General features: G+C 36.7%; 1 protein-coding gene across 7 annotated transcripts in view; it reads right to left on the bottom strand.

The window, feature by feature from the left end:
- Positions 1-20981, bottom strand: part of FUT9 (fucosyltransferase 9) — a 236462-nt gene that overhangs the window by 58650 nt on the left and 156831 nt on the right. For 5 of the 7 annotated variants that reach the window (XM_075202796.1, XM_075202795.1, XM_075202800.1 and 2 more), the window contains one exon: positions 2356-6090. The exons of the other annotated variants lie outside the window; for them this stretch is intronic. In XM_075202796.1, coding sequence (XP_075058897.1) covers positions 5003-6082 — 1080 coding nt within the window. In that variant the 5' untranslated portion in view covers positions 6083-6090 and the 3' untranslated portion in view covers positions 2356-5002. Of the gene's footprint in view, positions 1-2355; positions 6091-20981 lie in introns of those variants that run through there. 7 annotated transcript variants of the gene reach the window in all.

The raw sequence follows: 20981 nt of genomic DNA, 5'->3' as shown, positions 1-20981 counted from the left end.
TTAAGGAAGGTAGATGGAACTTATCTAATCCATTTTGATGTATTCATTCATTCATTCAATGGGGGTTCTATATGTAGCACAGACACTGGAAACTCATTGAAAGGAATGGAAAAAGCTGAGAGATTGATTTCTTAAACATTGCTGGTGAATTTACCTTTCTAAATAGGTGGAAATTGCTAAATATTGCTGCTTGATAGATTAAACAGTTGGGACATTTTATTTTATTTTATTACAGTGATTTCCAATAGTCTTGATATTAAGGATGATTAGAATATCGAATTTAAGTATCCCCGCCCCCTCCTCTCTTGATCTATGAAGAACTAAACCAAATTAGCTGCACAATTTAACTAATTTCTGATCATTTTCCCTGAAGTTTCAGCAAAAACAGTAACTATTTATTATTTTTCCCTCGTGTCCAGCAGTGGTGAACAGAAGGTCATTGGACAAACATCGGGTAGAGAGAAATAATTAATTTCCTGCTTTAGTAGAAGTATTGTCCTGGCACTGAGAGATATCAGAGGTGAAGGGGAGGAAGTCACTATGTTTATTCCTTCATAGTGCCTGCTTACCTCTTCGTATGTGCTGACCTTTGAAAGTCACAGAAGCACTGACGAGTCCTACTTTGATTCTGGAACTGTAGCTGTACGTTAAAACAAGGGGAAACAGAGCTTCAAATAGTGGGCAGTTACTTTCAATGGATGTTCATTCATCTATCTTTTATATGATCTTTTGTATATAACTACAAGATGATTATGTGCCTTTTATTCTAGATAAGTGGACAGGACATGATTAATGGTCTTGGGCTGTCAGCTATCAGAATCAAGAGGTTGGTAAGACTTCCTGCCTATTTCCAATTGCCTGATGACAGATCTCAATGTGAATTGAAGATGTGGGAGTCATCCCAGTATTACACATTTAGTGCTTGCTAGGAAAGTCGTTAATATTAGTATGATATCACAGGGTTTCCTTCTGATCATGGGAACCAAGTGTAGTCTTGATCTCGGAGCAACTTACATGTAAGCTCTTTCTGGTACCAGATAATACTAGAACTAATAGTATACGTGTATAGGTGAAATTCACCAGACACTCTACAAAGACTACCGAATATCTCACCAATGAAAAAAGCTGTTAAATAGAATATAAAATAATAAAATAAATTATTTTATATAGTCACTGTGTGTGACATTCATGCATTCCACATTAGTATCTCATCATACAAAAATGTAAAAATGTGTGATTGTCCCAAAGAATGAAAGTCAACCTTAAATATGTTGTCTAACTCTCATCTCTATCCCCCATTGTACAGTGTACACATGTGCAATGACAGTACAGCATGAACAGCAAACATAAAACTAAAATGCAGGTCTTTGAGCCTGAACCTTATAACTGTGTCAGACCTTGTATAATGTACATATAATAATGAACATTTTGTGGTAAATATTGGTAGTCGTATTAATAACTTAAAAGTAAAACAAAAAGATAAAAATCAGTCATGAAGTGGTTAACTTACAAATAGTATAACAGATTTGTTAGAAGTGGGAAAATGGTTTTGAATAAGGTGTAAAATTCACTTTAAAAAAGTGTATCCGCAGGAATGTCATATTTAACTATCACACATGTAAATATGTATGTTTGAATTTCTTAAAAGCATACAGTTCTATGATAAAAAGAAAGTAAAAAAACAAACAAAAAAACAAAACAAAACAAGACTTACACAAAAACACAATATATACTAAAAACCTTTGATTTGTTATGCATTATAAATTTCCATAAGGCATCTTTCAGAGATGTTGGAATGTTTGGTTCCCCATTAGAACATATTGCATATTTTTCCTTTTTAAGATGTAACATTGTTTTTAAAGATTTATTGGGTGTCATATTATGTAACAGTTCTTAGCAAAACTCTTTAGTCATAACACAGTATATTTAAATGAAAACAGCATCCAAGTCCATAACCAACAATACAAATCACAGACAAAAATCATTTTCACATTATGTTTAGCAGTATTTTTAACATGTACCTGGTACATGTGGTAATATAAATATTAATCTAATGCTTTCACGTTAAAGTGCATTACAAATTACACATTTTCCATTGCTGTTCACAGTATCCATTTTGCAGTCATATAACAAATATGAAATGTGCCAAATTTCTAAAGTTATTAACACAAACAGGTGAGTGTCTTATAAGATGTAAATATGTATGTGACAAACTGACAAATGCACAAGGGGCAAAAGTTGTTGAATTTTGGTACTTAATACACATATTGTGAACATTATCCAATATATTTGCAGTACATGTAAATCGTTCCTACTTTTCCTAAGGGAAAGTACATATCAGACCATAGATATCTTACATAATGTCAAAGCATAGTTAGTTCGGATATACACAATCCTGTAATTGTGAAATATTTCAGTGTTTTACGATATACTCTAATGACTGTAGTTTTGAATTGAATAACTGTGGAGTCATATGAAGAAATAAAACTAATTTGGTTGTAAAGAAACATATGGCGAGCTGTGTCAGCTAGTGTTTTAACCCTACTATTTATATTTGCCTATATGAAGTCTTCAATAATATATTCTGAGTGAAGTCAAGTACAACAGATGTCCATAATATACAGTAAGTATAGAAAAATTGACCATTTATACTGTAAACTAACTGGCTCATTTATTTTTTAGTAACTAAACAGAATACAAGCTAAAGCTCCACCTAATGTTTCTAACACTTGAAAGTGTCCCTGTAGAGCTCAGCTTGTAGGATGTTTACACATTAGATTATAGCTGCACCATGAAGGGTATTAGTAAGGAAATACAGTTTAATTTGATGGCAAGGCTGCTTAAAATGGAACTTTGGCCATTAATTAACATTTTCCACAAAAAGATAACCTGTTTATTAAAGAAGGGGTTAAGTGTCAAGATGCATTCTGAAAGTAAAAAACAAAGAAAAAAAAAAGATGGACCATTCCATTGCTATGAAGACAATGGCACAAAAGTATGGTATAGAGGATGCCAATCCTGCTGTATATTTCTATTACTTCCAGCTAAGCCTCCTTTGATAACATTCTCCATTGTACAGCCATCAGCAGCACTCCCTTCCTTACTGTTGTTTAATTGTCTTAGCCGACTGACAGCTGGGGCAGCAAATTACAAGACTCAAAAGCAAGAGATTAGCACAATAGAGAAAGTAAGGCACAAATTATATGGGAGTCAGGAAAATGTACAGCTAGGTGGACACATCCGTTATCTTTAGGTTTTACTATACTTACAGAACCATATAAAATGCTGATATGCACTGCCTCTTTATCTGCACAAGTGCTCTTATTTATCATCCAAGTGCATCTCAAACTGCCCCTATAACAGGAGGATGCTCTTAGTACTGCAGGTGTGCAGACCCACCTGAAAATGCAGAAAGAACATAATTTCTAAATCTTGCCTACTGACACTTTAGGGAGACTTTCAACTTCTAAAATACTGATCAGTTTAGCTTAATGAGGACATTTGGGATGATCTGTATCAAATGTCTTTATTACATGTGCTGCTTTTATGTTTGAACATTGGTCATATTGTGGCTAGAACTGTGCTTTTCAGTCTCTTTCCATCATATCTACATCCGTACAGACAGTGCTTGCTTGGCCCGAATATCACGCTCATACAATTAGAAATGGGTACATTTGTGCAAAGTAGTATTGGCACTTTACTTTCAGATATCCAGATAGAAGCCTGTCAGCTAAACTAGAAACATCTTTATATGATTTCATATAAATACACACACACACATATATATATATATATATATATATATATATATATATATATATATATATATATATATATATATATATAGCATGTTTCCATCCCTATATTTTGTGAAATAGCCTTTCATATAGATCATGGCAATTTGTAATCTAGCTATTAACTTTATTTATAGTAACATATTGGCATTTGTTAATTCTATTTATCAATTATTTCCTTTACCAAATGAATAATTATTTCATGTTTCATATCAATTACTTAGGTTTTTATGGACAGCGTGTTAGGATCTGTGCCAACAAGTGCAACTATTTTAGATCACAAAATAACTCTGCTTGCAAAAATAACAGTGTCTTCTATAAGTAGTCATATTTTTCCAGTGTACCTCCTGTTATGGAGTCATTACCATTGGTCATCAGTATTTTCATAAACCTACATTTCTTCAATGAAAGCCAGTCACCCACCAGCTACCCCAAAGACTGAAAAATAGATTTTCTTTTTAACCCCACAAATAATACACAGACTGTGATGGTGTTATACTTACTTATAGGAAAATAAACATCATTCCTTGTTTCTTTAAAAAAATATTGAAAAAAAACATGTGACTCAAAAATAAACAAATGTAGCATCACATTTGATCAATATGATCGTAAAAGTGAAACTTCTAAAAATGGAACCACATTGTGAGATTGTTTATAGGGTGAGAAAATGGCTTAAAAGTGTTACTTGCAGCCCCAGCTGATCCTAGGTGAACATGACATATCACGTTGAAAACTGCACTTGATTGAAACAGAAAACCTAAGAAATAATACTGTTCTTTTTTTTTATTTCTCACCCTGTAAATGTCTTTGTTCTTAAGCCTCTATGGTAGACATATTTAATAAAATGTTTAACTCCATCTGATATCTGGCATTATAATTTGCAGCTTGATTTAGTCTGCATATAGACAATCACATGATGATTCCAGACCGCTACATAACACGGAAACTTCATAAGAAGATGCATTAAAAAACTGATTAAAGTTCACGGTAAATAAATCTCTCTGTGCGCACAAACGGCTGCTACATGTGGAGTGTCAAGGAATGTGGATTCTAAAGCTGAAAGATGTGGTTTATGTTTGACAAAGTTAATGCTTAATTATGCATTTAAGAGAGCAGTAAACAGTGAGACAAAGCACTAAAGTTTAATCTTGATGCAAGGAACCGTTGTAATGTCTTTCCAGAAAGTGCTCAAACATAAACGTGGTGGCTTAGTTCCAAAACCACTTCTCCAAATTATAGACAGATTTATATTCCTGATGTCTTTTAACATGGTCACATGCAAGGCAAGCATGAGATTCCCAGAAATGGGACAAGTTCACGGAGTAGTGCCTCCTCCAGTTAAAGTATGCCAGGTACCGCTCTGTATCCTTGTCTAGCAATAACAGATAATCTGCCAACTCTCTAGGAGAGAGAAAATCTTCCACGTGAATAAAAGAATCAGCTGGTATGTAGTTCTCATAGTTTTCTCTTGGAGGCCCCAGGACAATGGGCACAGATCCCGCCAGTAGTGCATTGTACAGTTTTTCAGTTATATAGTCTTTGTGGATAGAATTTTCAAAGGACAAGTAAAATTTACAAGTAGAGATGGTTGGAATTAAGCTTTTATCATTCAAGTATTCACCAAACGCTTGGCCATATGTTAGAATTTCAATGTATTTGTTGAGTTCATTATAATATTTTACTCTAACATGATCTGGATTCCAATTGCTTACAACCCAACAGACCAGCTTGTCTTTGCTTGGCACTTCAAATTCAAAGGGTTTTGTGCTTATGACCATAAAGCCATAAGGCACCTGGATGTCCGAGTCTCGTCTGTAGGTCAATGTAAGATTAAATAAATGTTCAATGCCACTTTTTTGTGGTGTGTGGGTTGGAGATTCAAGGTTCATCCAAATCCATTTCTGGAATGGTGGCCTCATTTGCACTGGCAGGTTAGTTAGGTCCCAGCTGATGTCTCTGTGATGTATCAGAACTGCGTGCGATTTATTATACAGCGTTCGGTCAGTAGTTAAATGGCAGCCATGGATATTAAAAAGAGTTTGGCAGGATTTAAGTTCAAATGTCTGTCCAAAAGGCCATACCCAAATCAGAATGATGGTATCATTATAATAATCCCTTTTGGTGGAGAAAAAATTCTTCATTTTAAGCACTGAATTAGCGGATTCTATGGGACTGGATATCCAGTTGTTTGTTGGTTTCACATATATCAATAAACATACCATGAAGCAAATCAGCACGATGCAGATAACTAGAAATGGTCGGAAGATGCCTTTAGATGTTGATGTCATAATTTGCCCTGAAAAACAAAACACATCAAAGTTTTGGAAAGCAGCACACTCAGAAGAACTTTATTTCTTTTTATATAAGCTCAGTATAAATGCATGTAAACTAAATGAAAAAATGCTTATTCCTCACACAAATCAACCTTGAACTTGTGTGTTCTAAGATTATTTAAAGAATGCCTGCACTCCAGCGTAATATATGACTGCTGGACGGAAAGTTATTGAATAAACCAGAATGCCTGTGCAACTTGATGTTTCTGTTACTAAACTGGAAATAAAAGTGACTTTACATTTTGTAGAATACCTCACTCGTTTGACATTTTTCATTGTGTCTCATAAACTCTGGCTGTGTTGATGGCTTTGATAGGTAGAAAGAGTTCAATATGGCAGTGTGGGCCAGTGTCAGTTAAGATGGAAGGTGTTTTTCACTGATCTATACCTGACTTAGCAGTAAGAGAGGGTTGGATCCATATATCTACCCTGACTTGAAAGTACCCAGGGCTCATTTGCACAAGTTTTTGATGAGAAAAAAGCTAGTGGAAGCAAATAAGGGTCTTTATTATCAATCCTGAATTAGAGAGAGGGAATAGAATCTTGAGTCCTGATTACTTATTATGTATAATAGAATTGTAACTGGAAGCAGTATGGAGATAAACCCATTTTATATTCAACTTTCACTAAAATGTAGAGTTTGAAAATTTTATAAAACTTACTGCATCCCATTCACCGTAGCAAAAACATCCCTACAACACTGTGAGACTAAAAGCTGCAACACCTAACTAAATCCAGAGGTACTGCAGACACCCTGAGGACTTTCCTATGATTGCAGGGGCAGGCTGGGCTGGTGGGCAAGGGGCATCTGCCCCCTCGGCTGGTCCCATAGTGGGCTACCATTGGCTAGGTCACTGAGCCACCTGCATTTTTTTTTATTTTTTTTACAATGTTGCTAATAGTCTGCTGAGTCGAGTTTTGCCCCCGGGCTAAAGTTTGCCAGCCCTCCTATTTATGACGGGATAAGAGGGCTTCAAAAACATGGTGTTACTACTTTCTGAGTTACTCCACATGTATACAATGCACATCAATTTTTCAGTAAAAATTGATGGTCTTCAGTGATATGTTATAATACTGCTGCAAAAAATATTCTCATGGGTTGGCACTTCTCATGGTCAGATATGTGATGGTGTGTTTATATTTGCACCACTGCAGTGACTACAAAAAATGTGAACCTCTTATCAGTATGAAGGGAGCTTCATATCTTCATTTATCTTGACTTATGTTTATGCATTGCATGGAACACTTTTAGTCTTTGGCAAAACACGCCTAATAGACCTTTCAGTTTGACTAAGTAAACACATTTTACACGCACATACATGTACAATGAAGCATGCAAGTCCCAATACATTTAAAACATTTACATTTGAAACGCTTCTTCTGTTACAATGTTGCCAAAGAACTTCTATACATGTAATTATTACACAATAAATTGCTGTTGCTTTAGTAACAAAATAAAAATCCTCTTCTTAGTTTCACTAATGTCATTGACCTACTTGTAACATGTACATTTCAGGAGCCTGTTACATTAAGGTTCTTCATAGATACCCTAGATATGCATTTTTTACTGGAAACAACTAAGTAATGCATTATGTGAACCATATTAAATTGTACTGTTCACTCTGCATATTGTTTTATTGGAATTAATTAATAAACATTGATGTATTAGATTAGTCAAAATGCACACAGGATTTCACCAGACGGATTCCAAGGGGTAGATTTACTAAAGAACAGTTTGAAGCAACCACAGGTTATCTGCGTGTTTTCCGGCAGTTACATTATTATTTTATGGGGGCAATATGAATGTATAATTATATTAAGCGGACAATAATATTTAACTGCTAGCTGGCCCAATAATTATTTCTGATGGGAGCAACACTCTAATAATTTCACGAAGAGGGAACATTTATACTGCACACATATACTGCACACATATGCCACTACAAGTTCCAGCATGCACGTGTGCATAATAATGATTGCCCCAATAAGCCAATAGTGCCCGTTGTTATGTTATGAATGGTAAGATAGCGCATGTTTAAGCTATCTAGCCTACCAGAAGCAGGTCTTAAAAAAATGCCTTTTTTCTGGCCGCTTGGCGTTTATGACTAAACCACCGTTTCACATTCCAGTTTCATACCACCCCATAGTAAATGTAACAATTTGGAGCACTAAACTGCTAGACGTTTGTGGCATTGTGCAGCAGTTTCAAACCACCACCAAATATAATATTAATCTACCTACAAATGTGAAAGGTAAAGAAAAATAGGCAAACACAGGATTTTCATGCCACATAACATTTTAATATGTGTAGAGCATCCACAAAAGGATGGCTTGATTAATTGCTACTTCTTGAACATGATGGATTGCGCAATAAATGTAATGCTAAAGGGCCTGATGCTGAGTTGGAAGCTAATCTATGCTCGAAAAAGCCTCCCAAAAAATAGTTTATATACTTCCATATGCAGAGTTGTATTCAACGCAAGATGGGTCTGGCATAAACCTGTATTATATACGCCAGGTTTATGCCAGATTTACGTAAGGCATACCCCACATACGCACACAACCAAGTCATAAGCACAAGCAAAGTTTGTTAATATTTGTTTTTATAGTAAAAATGACATTCTACATTAGGTTTGATATAACAAAGCAGATATAATATTTCTTCTCACACATGACTGAAAGTAGCAAAAAAAATATTTTTGAAATATGTCCACAAAATACTATAATAAATTCAAAAAGCACCTATCAGCTTCAGAGGTGAATTCATAATCAGCCAATCAGAAGCGATTAGCTAGTGCTGGTGACTATCATCATCATCATCATTGTGTATTAGCACCAGCAGCATAGTAGGTGCAAAAGACACAGCTCCTGACAGACATATAAGTGTCTTCATGCAGGACTGCCTCAGCTACATTTGAACGAACATGCCCTTACTGTACGTGGCCTATGTTAGATGCCTCTTCCATCCCCATTCCACCTTTCCAGTTGAACGTAGATGCAAGTGGTACAGTCATGGGCAAAAGTTTTGAGAATGACACAAGTATTGGTTTTCACAAAGTTTGCTGCTTCAGTGGTATACTGAAGTAAAATTACAAGAATTTCATAAGTGTCAAAGGCTTTTATTGACAATACATTAAGTTTATGCAAAGAGTCAATATTTGCAGTGTTGACCCTTCTTTTTGAAGACCTCTGCATTTCGCCCTGGCATGCTGTCATTCAACTTCTGGGCCACATACTGACTGATGGCCGCCCATTCCCGCCTAATCCATGCTTGGAGTTTGTCAGAATTTGTGGGATTTTGTTTGTCCACCTGCCTCTTGAGGATTGACCACAAGTTCTCAATGGGATTAAGGTCTGGGGAGTTTCCTGGCCATGGACCCAAAATGTCGATGTTTTGATCCCTGAGCCACTTAGTTATCACTTTTGCCTTATAGCAAGGTGCTCCATCATGCTGGAAAAGGCATTGTTCGTCATCAAACTCTTTCTTGGATGGTTGGGAGAAGTTGCTTTTGGAGGATGTTTTGGTACCATTCTTTATTCATGGCTGTGTTCTTAGGCAAAATTGTGAGTGAGCCCAATGCCTTGGCTAAGAAGCAACCCCACACATGAATGGTCTCAGGATGCTTTACTGTTGGCATGACACAGGACTGATGGTAGCGCTCACCTTTCCTTCTCCAGACAAGTGCTTTTCCAGATGCGCCAAACCATCTGAAAGGAGAGTTATCTGAGAAAATGACTTTATCCCAGTCGTCAGCAGTACAATCCCTGTATCTTTTGCAGAATATCAGTCAGTCCCTGATGTTTTTTCCTAGAGAGAAGTGGTTTTTTTGCTGGCCTTCTTGACACCAGACATCCTCCAAAAGTCTTAGCCTCACTATGTGTGCAGATGCACTCACACCTGCCTGCTGCCATTACTGAACAAGTTCTCCACTGATGGTGCCCCGGATCCCGCAGGTGAATCAACTTTAGGAGACGGTCCTGGCGGTTGCTGGATGTTCTTGGTTGCCCTAAAGCCTTCTTCACAACTATTCTAACTCAATCAGCATGACAGAGTGATCTCCAGCTTTGTCCTCGTCAACAATCTCACCTGTGTTACCGAGAGAATCACTGACCTGATGTCAGCTGGTCCTTTTGTGGCAGGCCTGAAATGCAGTGGAAATTTTGTTTTTGGGGTAAAGTTCATTGTCATGGCAAAGAGGGACTATGAAATTAATTGCAATTCATCTGATCACTCTTCATGACATTCTGGAGTATATTCAAATTGCCATCATAAAAACTGAGGCAGTAGACTTTGTGAAAAATAATATTTGTGTCATTCTCAAAACTTTTTGCCAAGGCTGTAGACATGTGCGCATATGCATGCAGATTGTTTTCTGAGCATGCACAGTACAAATGTGCAGATTTTACAGAACGCTAACAGGCATATGTCCAAATCAGCATGGTGGTGGTTCTGTGTGGTCCTGTAGTTTTTGTTTTTGTTTTAAAAAGCTTTCTTATTATATTTTAGACAATATTACTTGTGAGATTCAAGTTCCCCTTGGAAACATTTCTGTGAGTCTGCATTTCATGTGTGAGTATTTAATATGATTGAAAGCTAAAATAGAACATTAAAACCCCACTTACAAAATAATTGAGTGATGTGAACATCACAAGTGAGAAGTTTACTGGGCACTGAAAGATCCCATATCTCATGCAACATTTTTTCAGAAGAGATTACTCAAGTAGTAGGGACAAGTATAAAAATTCCTAAATTAAGCAGTATATTGCACTATAATTTCTTACAGCACGTTACATGCTGTCAGTAAAATAAAAAACATTTTCAGGCTTTCCACGTGGAAAGTACTGAAAATTAAAGAGCAGGTCAGCCAGTCCAAGGATAGTACCACAAATAGAGAATTGAAAACAAAGAGGCCAGTGTCCAGTGATGTACTAAAACATCCCATTCTAATAAATATAGCCAAATCAGATATCATTAACATCAGATAGTTAAAGTTGTTATAGCAACAGTATATATCATTAGATTCATCTTTATGGAATGGCTCAAATAAAATGTAAAAATATTTATTAAAATATATATAATAACCATATGAAATATTATTCACAAATCTACTGAGTTGAGAATTTTCAGGAGGAAGGATGTAACCAGAGAACAGAAATTCCACAATATTACAATGATCTCACAGATATTATTAATCTCACTTTGTATGCAGTACACTTAGTGAAGAAATCTAACCAGTAGAAACATATAGCTTCTGTTTTGTTGCAACTGCGCTCCAGCTCGCAATTAAGCAAAGTGCATGTTTACCGCTAGTAAAAATGGCAGTCAATATGAATGCCAAACACAGTTCTTTCTAGTTTTTAACTAGAATTTCGGGATCACTGGATGTCACTGTAGACTTCCTGAATGATTTTATTGCAGCAAACACATTTGGATAAAACAAGTTGCCCAAGAATGCAAACGCTAATGTGAACGCTAATAAAAACAAGAGTGAGTAAGGTTCCATTACAAAAATGGGTTTAATCTTCAGGCCCACTTACATGCATTGTACTAGAGTTAACAATGCTAGTAAAATGCATGAGAAGCAACGCCAGTGGGTATACATGAATTATAGTTCATAGCAGTAAAGAATAAGTAAATGATTAAGGAGGTGGTAGTTTTCAGTCAGGTGAGGTGGGATGTTTACCAATTCAGGATGGAGGTTTGCAAACACACATATTTATTAGCTTTTATTTGTATAGTACTACCATATTATGCAGTGCTTTTCAGATAATATTGAATCATTCACAACAGTCCCTGTCCCTTTGGAGCTTACAGCTTGAATTCCCTACCATATAAACACACTAAGGTCAATTCTGTGAGAATCCAATTACCCTACTAGTACCAGACTGGGGCACCTCACCAAAACATATAAACTCCACACACATAGTAAATATAGTTAGAGAACTACACCAAGTGCCTTTATGTTTCATGGTTTGTAAATTACAACCCTTTATGGTTATTTGTCTTTGATATGTCTTAACAAAGTTTGTTCATGGTTTATGAAATTAAGTGATTATATTATGAAAGCATTATTGCTTGATGAATATATCATGCATGTTCATGTCCAAAGCAGAATTCCAACACCAAAGTCTTTTTGTGATAAAAATGTCACTAGCTATAAATGGCAGGAAGGGTATTGGTTATTTGCTATTTATCTCTCTCTATATCTCTGTCTCTTTCTCATAAGCTAGAGTCTAGCGGATAGAAATGTCTTTGCTCTGAGTCACTACTGATTATGGGTGGAAACTGCTGGTCATCTTTTTGTCTGCGCTCTCCCAAATTATTTACCCTGATCCAGTATTTCCCAAATCCAGTCCTCAGTGAACCCTAACAGTGCTTGTTTTCCATATCTCCTTGCTGGAGCACAGGTGTACTTATTACTGACATGTAAAAGATCCACAGATAGTATAATTATTTCACATGTGAACTGGAAAACCTGCACTGTTAGGGCTCCCTGGGGGCTGGGTTTGGGAAACTCTGCCCTTTAGCTATTTTCTATATTTAATCTGCAACTACTCACCAGAAACAGATACATTTTATTTGTGGTCTATTGCTTCGATGTTCATTCATTAAGATAGTTCTATAATGTTTGTGTCCATGTTCCATATGTCTATCTGATGTCATAATCCTTAAGAATGTTCCACTTTCATTTAAAAGATAAGCAAATAGATACACAAAAAAGATTCCAAATAGAATAACCTTTGCAGTAGGACATATATTATTATTAACTTGCATTAAAAATATATTTAAAAATATGGAAAAACTGTTCATGAACATATGGATATGGATATTGCTAAATAGGTATTTCTCAAATGTTCTGTATGATTTTTTTTTGCAACAATTTCCCATTCTTGCTGCAAGTGTTTTCAGCCATTACAGAGACATCACTTGACCTGCCTAACTCCTCTGAACAGAATGTCATAAGTAACAGTCTCCGGTTTACATACAGAGAACTCTCAAAGCCCTTGAAACTGGCATAATCTCCAGGAATACAGAATGGGGAGAGGCAGTGGAGAGGTGAATGTTGTATAAAACATGTTATCGTATGTATTATGAACATTGACAACTATTAAGAAATATCAAATTATCTCTTTATTATAATCATATATAATCATATAAATGTATTAGAAATTACACTTTAACTATATATATTTATATATATATATATATATATATATATATATATATATATATATATATATATTGTGGCAAGAGCCCTCTACTGCTGAAGCACACGCAGACAACTTCTTCTTTTTATGCAGCTTTATTGTCAGGATGGTTTAAATTGTATTTGACACCATATGAATTTCACAGCAGATGTGGACACCCTAAACGCTAGCTAGACATAGACAATCTCTCTCAAGACCGACCAGCCAGCTTCCCCAACGTTGGTCTCAGTGACAATGACACAAACAAGCTTTTATGCATGATACTCCTCCCCCAGCTTTAGCTTGATGGGCAGGTGACACACCCACCTTCTCTTTAAAAGGACACTCCCATCACTGGCTCTGTTTGCACTAACAGACACACCCTGTCTGTTTGCTGAGAGGAAGGAGCCTCCAAATCATGTAAGTTAACCAACCTTAAACTACACATAAGTTTTTACCTGGTTTAATCTCAATCTAGGTGCAAAACTGCACCCATGTTTTATTCTACTTGTATGCTTTCCCTGCATCTTGTCAGATAAATGTCTCCCTTTGTTACAATATATAAATATATGTATATATATATATATATATATATATATATATATATATATGTATATATACATAAAGTGTAATTTTTAATAATTCTATATGGCTGTATCTTTAATCGCCATTTCATTGCATTTTACTATGACACTATATCTGTCCTCAATAAATGGGATAAAAACAAGATTCCTATACTGGATAAATTACCCTTCATTCAGACAGTTTTTCTCTGTGTTAAAATTTGTTACTTTGAATGTTAATAAATGGTCTCATTTATATTTCGTAAAACTAATCTATATCTGCATGGTGGCTAAGTGGTTAGCACCTCTGCCTCACAGACTGGGGTCATGAGTTCGATTCCCGCCTATGGCCTTATCTGTGTGGAGTTTGTATGTTCTTCCCGTGTTTGCGTTTGTTTTCTCCGGGTGCTCCAGTTTCCTACCACAGTCCATAAACATACTAGTAGGTTAATTGGCTGCTATTAAATTGACATTAGTCTCTTTCTCTGTCTGTGTGAGTGAGAGAAAGCTCCAATAGGGCAGGGACTGATGTGAGTGAGTTCTCTGTACAGCACTGCGGAATTAGTGGTGCTATATAAATAACTGGTGATGATATCTGTATTAAGTAATAGTTTTAGAATCTTGGAAAATGTCACTGTCATATCTGTTGTGCAATTTTTATTAACTTAAGACCAAATATGACTTCACTAGATGTAATATATCTATTTAAGAGTTACTTGTTTTAAGTGACCAGAAAGCCAGATGTCAACATTTCCTGCGGGTTCGAAAAAAACAGCATATTGTAATTAACTTCTTTTTGGAACACTGTATAACACTGAACTTTTTGCACATTTGTGAACTGTTTCCATTGTTCAAATGGTATCAAACCTTCCCTCTGATGATTATGGACAGAGGGTCCACTAATGAAACTCCAAAGCTAACATGTTGGCTGTACAGCGTTATTCAAACTTAAGCTAATGTTTTATTAAGTAAATGTATTTCTTTTTTTATTTCCCCCTTAAGAAACTAGATCGGCCAATCACTTATTTTTCTACTTTAAAAAATAAAATAAAATAAAATATATATATATATATATATATATGTGTGAATGAACGGTTAAGGGAATTATCTTGTTTAAAAGGGTGGTGTATGTAGTAGGTACAGCATAAAAACAATTCTGAGACTTATGCCATCATCATTATTATGTCTACTTTTACGAGAAATGTTTGATTGTACATTTCTAAATATTAAATCAACTTGCAACCAAAGATAGGAGAGGTGCAGAAATTACTAGTGATTGAGAACACAAGCCCAGTGAATAAACAATGAATAAACAATGTGACTTACTTTAATAAAAAACAAAGGTAACAGATCAACTTACATATATGGTATATTCAATCGATTTTAATGCATAGAAATGAGAGAGAGAGAGAGAGAGAGAGAGAGAGAGAGAGAGAGAGAGAGAAAGGGCATGCACATAAAAAGAATTAGTGATACTAAATGTACAATGTTGATTGATGGCTGGTTGAGCCAATTATTGGACAAGTTAACTTGGATCTCACAATTGTAAATACAATGTAACTTGGGATCTAGATATAAACCGATAACAGAAAGCCCCTGGTAGGTAGGTGGCCTTTCATTCATTTCAATTGGGTTACCTCTATGCCCAGTGATTTTCTTTTGGAGGTTTTAGAAAACTAGTGACTTATATGGTGATTTCCCTGAAATAAATTTTGAGATATGAGGATCGTAATGTAAACTGCCCCCTCCCAAATCAATATTTCAATATTATACCATTAGTTCTAAAAAAAAATATTATTCATTAAATTCCCCCCTTTTTATGTGGAGCACAATTATTGAAAATAGATAAAGGAATGGAGGGGGAGCATTTTCAGGGGAGTTCCTTGCTGTGCAGAGGGTCACATGGCTATTTTCACCTTTATTGCAACAGCTGGAAAGTGTGCACATTGTAAGTGATACTTGTTTTACATAATGAAGAGCGAACAACATAAATGTAAAAAAAAAACACACTTCTTCTGTTTCTGCTCAGGGGAGAGCATAATAAAGGTGCACCCTATATGCAAATGCATTCTACTACGGTACTGTACTTACTCCCAGGGCCTGTCTTCTTACATCACAGCTCCACTTTCTTTCAAACACTTACGTCCTGATAGAAATCGGAACACATTGGAACTCTATGTTTGAAAAGAGCACGCAACAGTTGCATTTTTCCGCTCATAATCAAATCCACACATTTCTTAAGATACATTATGATGTGAATATTGTAATAATTAGGTTACATTATGTAATCCGTTGTAAGCATATATATATATGCATGCAAGGTTTTTCGTTGTTTTGTTGTTGCTGAGAAAATGCATTATTTTTACATGCATATTTCGAATGAATTCACATCATAACACATGTAATTTCTTTAATTAACCTTATTAGTACTAAAACTCTGCTGCCTCCTGACAATTAGCTAATATTACACCATTTTTCCGGCATTACATATTTACACTAGGGATGTTCACTGACCCCTGTGTTTTGGTTTTGGATCTGCATTAACTTCATAAAACCGCCCTCAAGTGTTTTGGGTTTGGATCGGTATTTTTTTTTTACAATTTGCTAACAAATGCTAAAATCACATAATTTTTTTTTGTTCCTACAATATTATTAAGCTCAATAACATTAATTTCCAGTTATTTCCAGACAATTGTTGTCAAATGACAAGAACACTGCTACCCCTCCTTTTTTTGCATGAACAATGGCACTGGTGACTGGAGAGCGACAAGAACACTGCTACCCCTCCTTTTTCTGCATAAACAATGGCACTGGTGACTGGAGAGCGACAAGAACACTGCTACCTCTCCTTTTTCTGCATGAACAATGGCACTGAACAATGGCACTGGTGGCTGGAGAGCGACAAGAACACTGCTACCCCTCCTTTTTCTGCATGAACAATGGCACTGAACAATGGCACTGGTGACTGGAGAGCAACAAGAACACTGCTACCCTTCCTTTTTCTGCATGAACAATGGCACTGAGCAATGTCACTGGAGAATGGAGAGTGACAAGAACACTGTCACCCCTCTTGTTTACTTTCTGTATGAGCAATGGCACTGGACACTGATAAAAACACTGCCACCCCTCCTGTTTCTGTGTGAGAAATGGCACTGAGCAATGTCACTGGAGAATGGAGAGTGACAAGAACACTGCTACCCATCCTTTTTCTGCATAAACAATGGCACTGGTGACTGGAGAGCGACAAGAACACTGCTACCCCTCCTTTTTCTGCATGAACAATGGCACTGAACAATGGCACTGGTGACTGGAGAGCAACAAGAACACTGCTACCCTTCCTTTTTCTGCATGAACAATGGCACTGAGCAATGTCACTGGAGAATGGAGAGTGACAAGAACACTGCTACCTGTTTCTGTGTGAGCAATGGCACTGAGCAATGTCACTGGAGAATGGAGAGTGACAAGAACACTGCTACCCATTTCTGTGTGAGCAATGGCGCTGGATCTGCTGGGGAGGGAGGTACTTATGGAATCCAAACCCTGCGAGATCCAATGACGTTTTGCCTCGATTCAGATCCGAGGAAGCGGGAAAGTACCGAGCCGGCTTGGCTCGGTACTCAGATTGGCGCTGTTCGGGGGGGAGGGCAGGAGGTTTTTGGAAAACCGAGTCTGAGCATCGCTAGTTTACACCAGCACTATTCAAGCCTTACAATTACCCCTTTACTATCAAATATGTCTCATTATTAAAAATGTATATTTCAAGAATAAAACAAAAATGCTATTTTTTATTTTAAAATAGAAAATAAATGAAATGGCACAATAAGGTGTCCCCCTCCAAGGGTCTGATATAGTGGTGTCTGATGAGATCGGTACTGTCAAGTGTGAAGGTGATTTGGCAATCATCCATTCCGAATCCGAGAGGTAATGCAGTGTCGGTCATCACTATCATCTGGCATTTACACCTGCCCTGTAGCAGGTGCAAAAGATACAGTTGGAAACCAGTGTAGTAATGCTAAACACAGTATTTGAATGAGCTGCATCTGCATGACTATGCCCCTACAGTACATGGCCTACATTAGCCCACCCCTTCCCTCCCACATACTGCCTCTCATGTCGTAAGGGGTTGATGCATGTGAGATATGAAATGTGTGCAATTGTGTACATGTACGTAAGTTCAGCTTCTGGGCATGCACAGTGTGAAATCATGCAAGATACACTATGCAAACAGGTGAACATCCGGATTTGAAAACAGGCCCCTACTGTACATTTGATTTTTATAATGTATTGTATGTAGTTGCGTGTACATCTAAAGTGACAGGTACCCTTGCTCTCTCTGTATCATCTAAATGTCCTCAACAGAACACTGCAGTTAGTGTTTGGAATCCTTATCAGCTTCTGGGGTGTACAGAACACATTAGTCATTTTATGTTGCTGTCGCAGTTCATCTTTCACTGTTGCTGTGCTGAGCACTCTTAGGAAAAGGTTGTATAAATTTCACTACGAACTTGTGTTTTTGGAAAGTTGCATAATTGCTGCAATACTGTCAAGTCAGGATAAAGGAAGATAATAAAATAACATCTGAAATGTTAAGTTAATGTTTCAAACATTTATAGGTTTCCTGCACAGTTGCCAACCAGAAGTAATCTTACAGCTGCTATATATTATCCTTGATGCTAATGGAGATTAGATGTGTTAATGTCCCTTTCAGGCTCTGTAGATGAAACATTAACTCCAATCTTTAAGAAAGGTGCAGTCATCATGTGTTACTAATAATCTTTTCTCATACTGGTCACAGATGGTCTTGGGTTTAAATTTACTTATTTTAACACTACATATTGACGTGATAGGACCAGGGAACTGAGCTGAACTGACTTTGTATTTATTGATGGCATCTTTTTAACATTCCGCTTACTGTAAATATGCTGCAATCAGCCACAGTGATGGGGATAGATGTTGTCAACAATACTCTTGTTCTTGTTTTTCCCCAAACTGCAGTAATTTACATAGACAGCTTCTAACAGTTTTAATTTCTAATACGTTAAACTCTTCAGTTGTTTCACCAGATTTGAATAAGTAATCATTTTTTTAAACAATACTATTTGGATATATGTCCTGTATCTTGTTAAAGTGGGGGATCTCTCTGTGTGTTTGTTCCTTTTAGGATAACCCCACCCTTAAATGCACCTGCTATAGCCTATAAATTGATTTGAGTAACTTCCACTTCTTTATTTGTCTGAGAGGCATGTTGGTGTCAGTAGCTGAGGGGAAGTGCTGACATTGGATTGCTGTTTGGAGGCTTCTGGGGTTTCTCTTTGGTAAGTTAGCTCTCAATTTAAACACACATATGTATGGCCCAAATATAAGGGACTCTCATTGTTTAGAGTTAGGACCACCCTATTAGCAAAAGCGCCGTGGAGTGGCGGGTGGCTTTAACAAACATTTGCAAATGTGTGCAACTAAGACTTTTGCATTTTTATCTACAGTAGAAATGGCAGATATGTTGCTGGCTATAGCAGTGTGCTGGGGCAATCTCTCTGTGTGTTTGTTCCTTTTAGAATAACCCCACCCTTTCAAGCACCTGCTGTAGCCTATAAATTGATTTGAGCAACTTCCACTTCTTTATTAAAGTGAATTACAGATAATGTTTTGAAATATATATGGTAATGTTTTAATGTCATTCATCTTTTAGTTAAGCCGCACTGGTTTTTACATGACCAATGCTGTCACCATCTGATTGCACTATGTGGAGAGCATAGGCAAGTGCAGAGGGATTACTAGTGTCCAGAATCTTCCCTACACCCAAAAGACCAGGCTGGCAAGAAATATCAATAAACATCACACAAGCACTTGCACTGACTCTTTTTTGCAGAATACATAAATAATGTTGGCTACATATATTGTATATAGTATTGTGAGAGTTTGTATATATGGAAAATCAATATATTGGTGTAAAAGAAAAGTTGCCCCCCCCCCCCCATGAAAATCCTGTGCTTATCCCTGATTTGTATGACTGTGCTTCCTGTTACGTGTGGACTACTGGCCCATATTACATGTGTAGCCAGAAATGTATTGGGGTGTGACGTGTTGGGGTTTCCTACACTAAGGGCTAGATTTACTAAGCTGCGGGTTTGAAAAAGTGGGGATGTTGCCTATAGCAACCAATCAGATTCTAGCTTTCATTTACTTAGTACCTTCTACAAAATGAAAGCTAGAATCTGATTGGTTGCTATAGGCAACATCCCCACTTTTTCAAACCCGCAGCTTAGTAAATCTAGCCCTAAGTGTTTTTTTTCTCACAAAGTGTGTGGAAATACACAATTAAACAACACAACAGTCAACCATCTTTCTTCTTTCATTCCCAGATATGTACATCAAATACTACTACTCTCATATTCTTCTAATCTGAACCCCATCTCATTGTAACTTGTGCTTCTTCTTGTACAACTGTGCTTTTTAAAAGTAACAGCAATGCGTTATCTATTGTCATATCCTGTGTTGCGCTGCTGATCAGTGAAATAGAGTTTATGACACCATCCTGGCTCTCAAATAACCTAAGGCCAATAGTTTTTTTTTATTTGTTTGTTTTTAAAATCAGTTGACCAATTAGCACTGATGTAGCTAGTTTGCATCCATCCCAGCTATATCTTAACATTCAGTCTTAGATGAGACGTGTTGGGGTGCCCTACACTAAATGATTTTTCACATAAAATGTAAGGAAATGCACAGTTAAAACACACAGTACAACAAACAGAGAATAACCTCTGATGCCTGGCAGCTGCTTGACTCCTGCTCTCTCTCTAATGTCCACCCTTTAACTAACTACTTCAGCTTTCTACAAACTCTCTCAGTATTAATTCCCTCTCCAACTATTTTCCCATTGCCTTTGCGTTTACTGTTCTTAACTCTACCATTATTGTACTGCATTGCCTTTGCCACTGTACTGCTTTACCATAACACTGGTGTGCCAAATATTGCCTTGCTGTTGTTTTACAACTTTGATTATGTTGCTACTATCAAACATTAACTGCTACAGTCTGGGCTTCTACATTACTTAGGAGCATACACCATCATTGCTCCTGCTCCTTCTAGGGCCCTGCACCATC

The sequence above is a fragment of the Mixophyes fleayi genome, chromosome 3 (assembly GCF_038048845.1).
Source record: "Mixophyes fleayi isolate aMixFle1 chromosome 3, aMixFle1.hap1, whole genome shotgun sequence".
In the NCBI taxonomy this organism is placed as follows: Eukaryota; Metazoa; Chordata; class Amphibia; order Anura; family Limnodynastidae; genus Mixophyes; species Mixophyes fleayi.
Note: the sequence above shows the minus strand (reverse complement) of the source record. Positions and strands in the feature narration are given on the sequence as shown.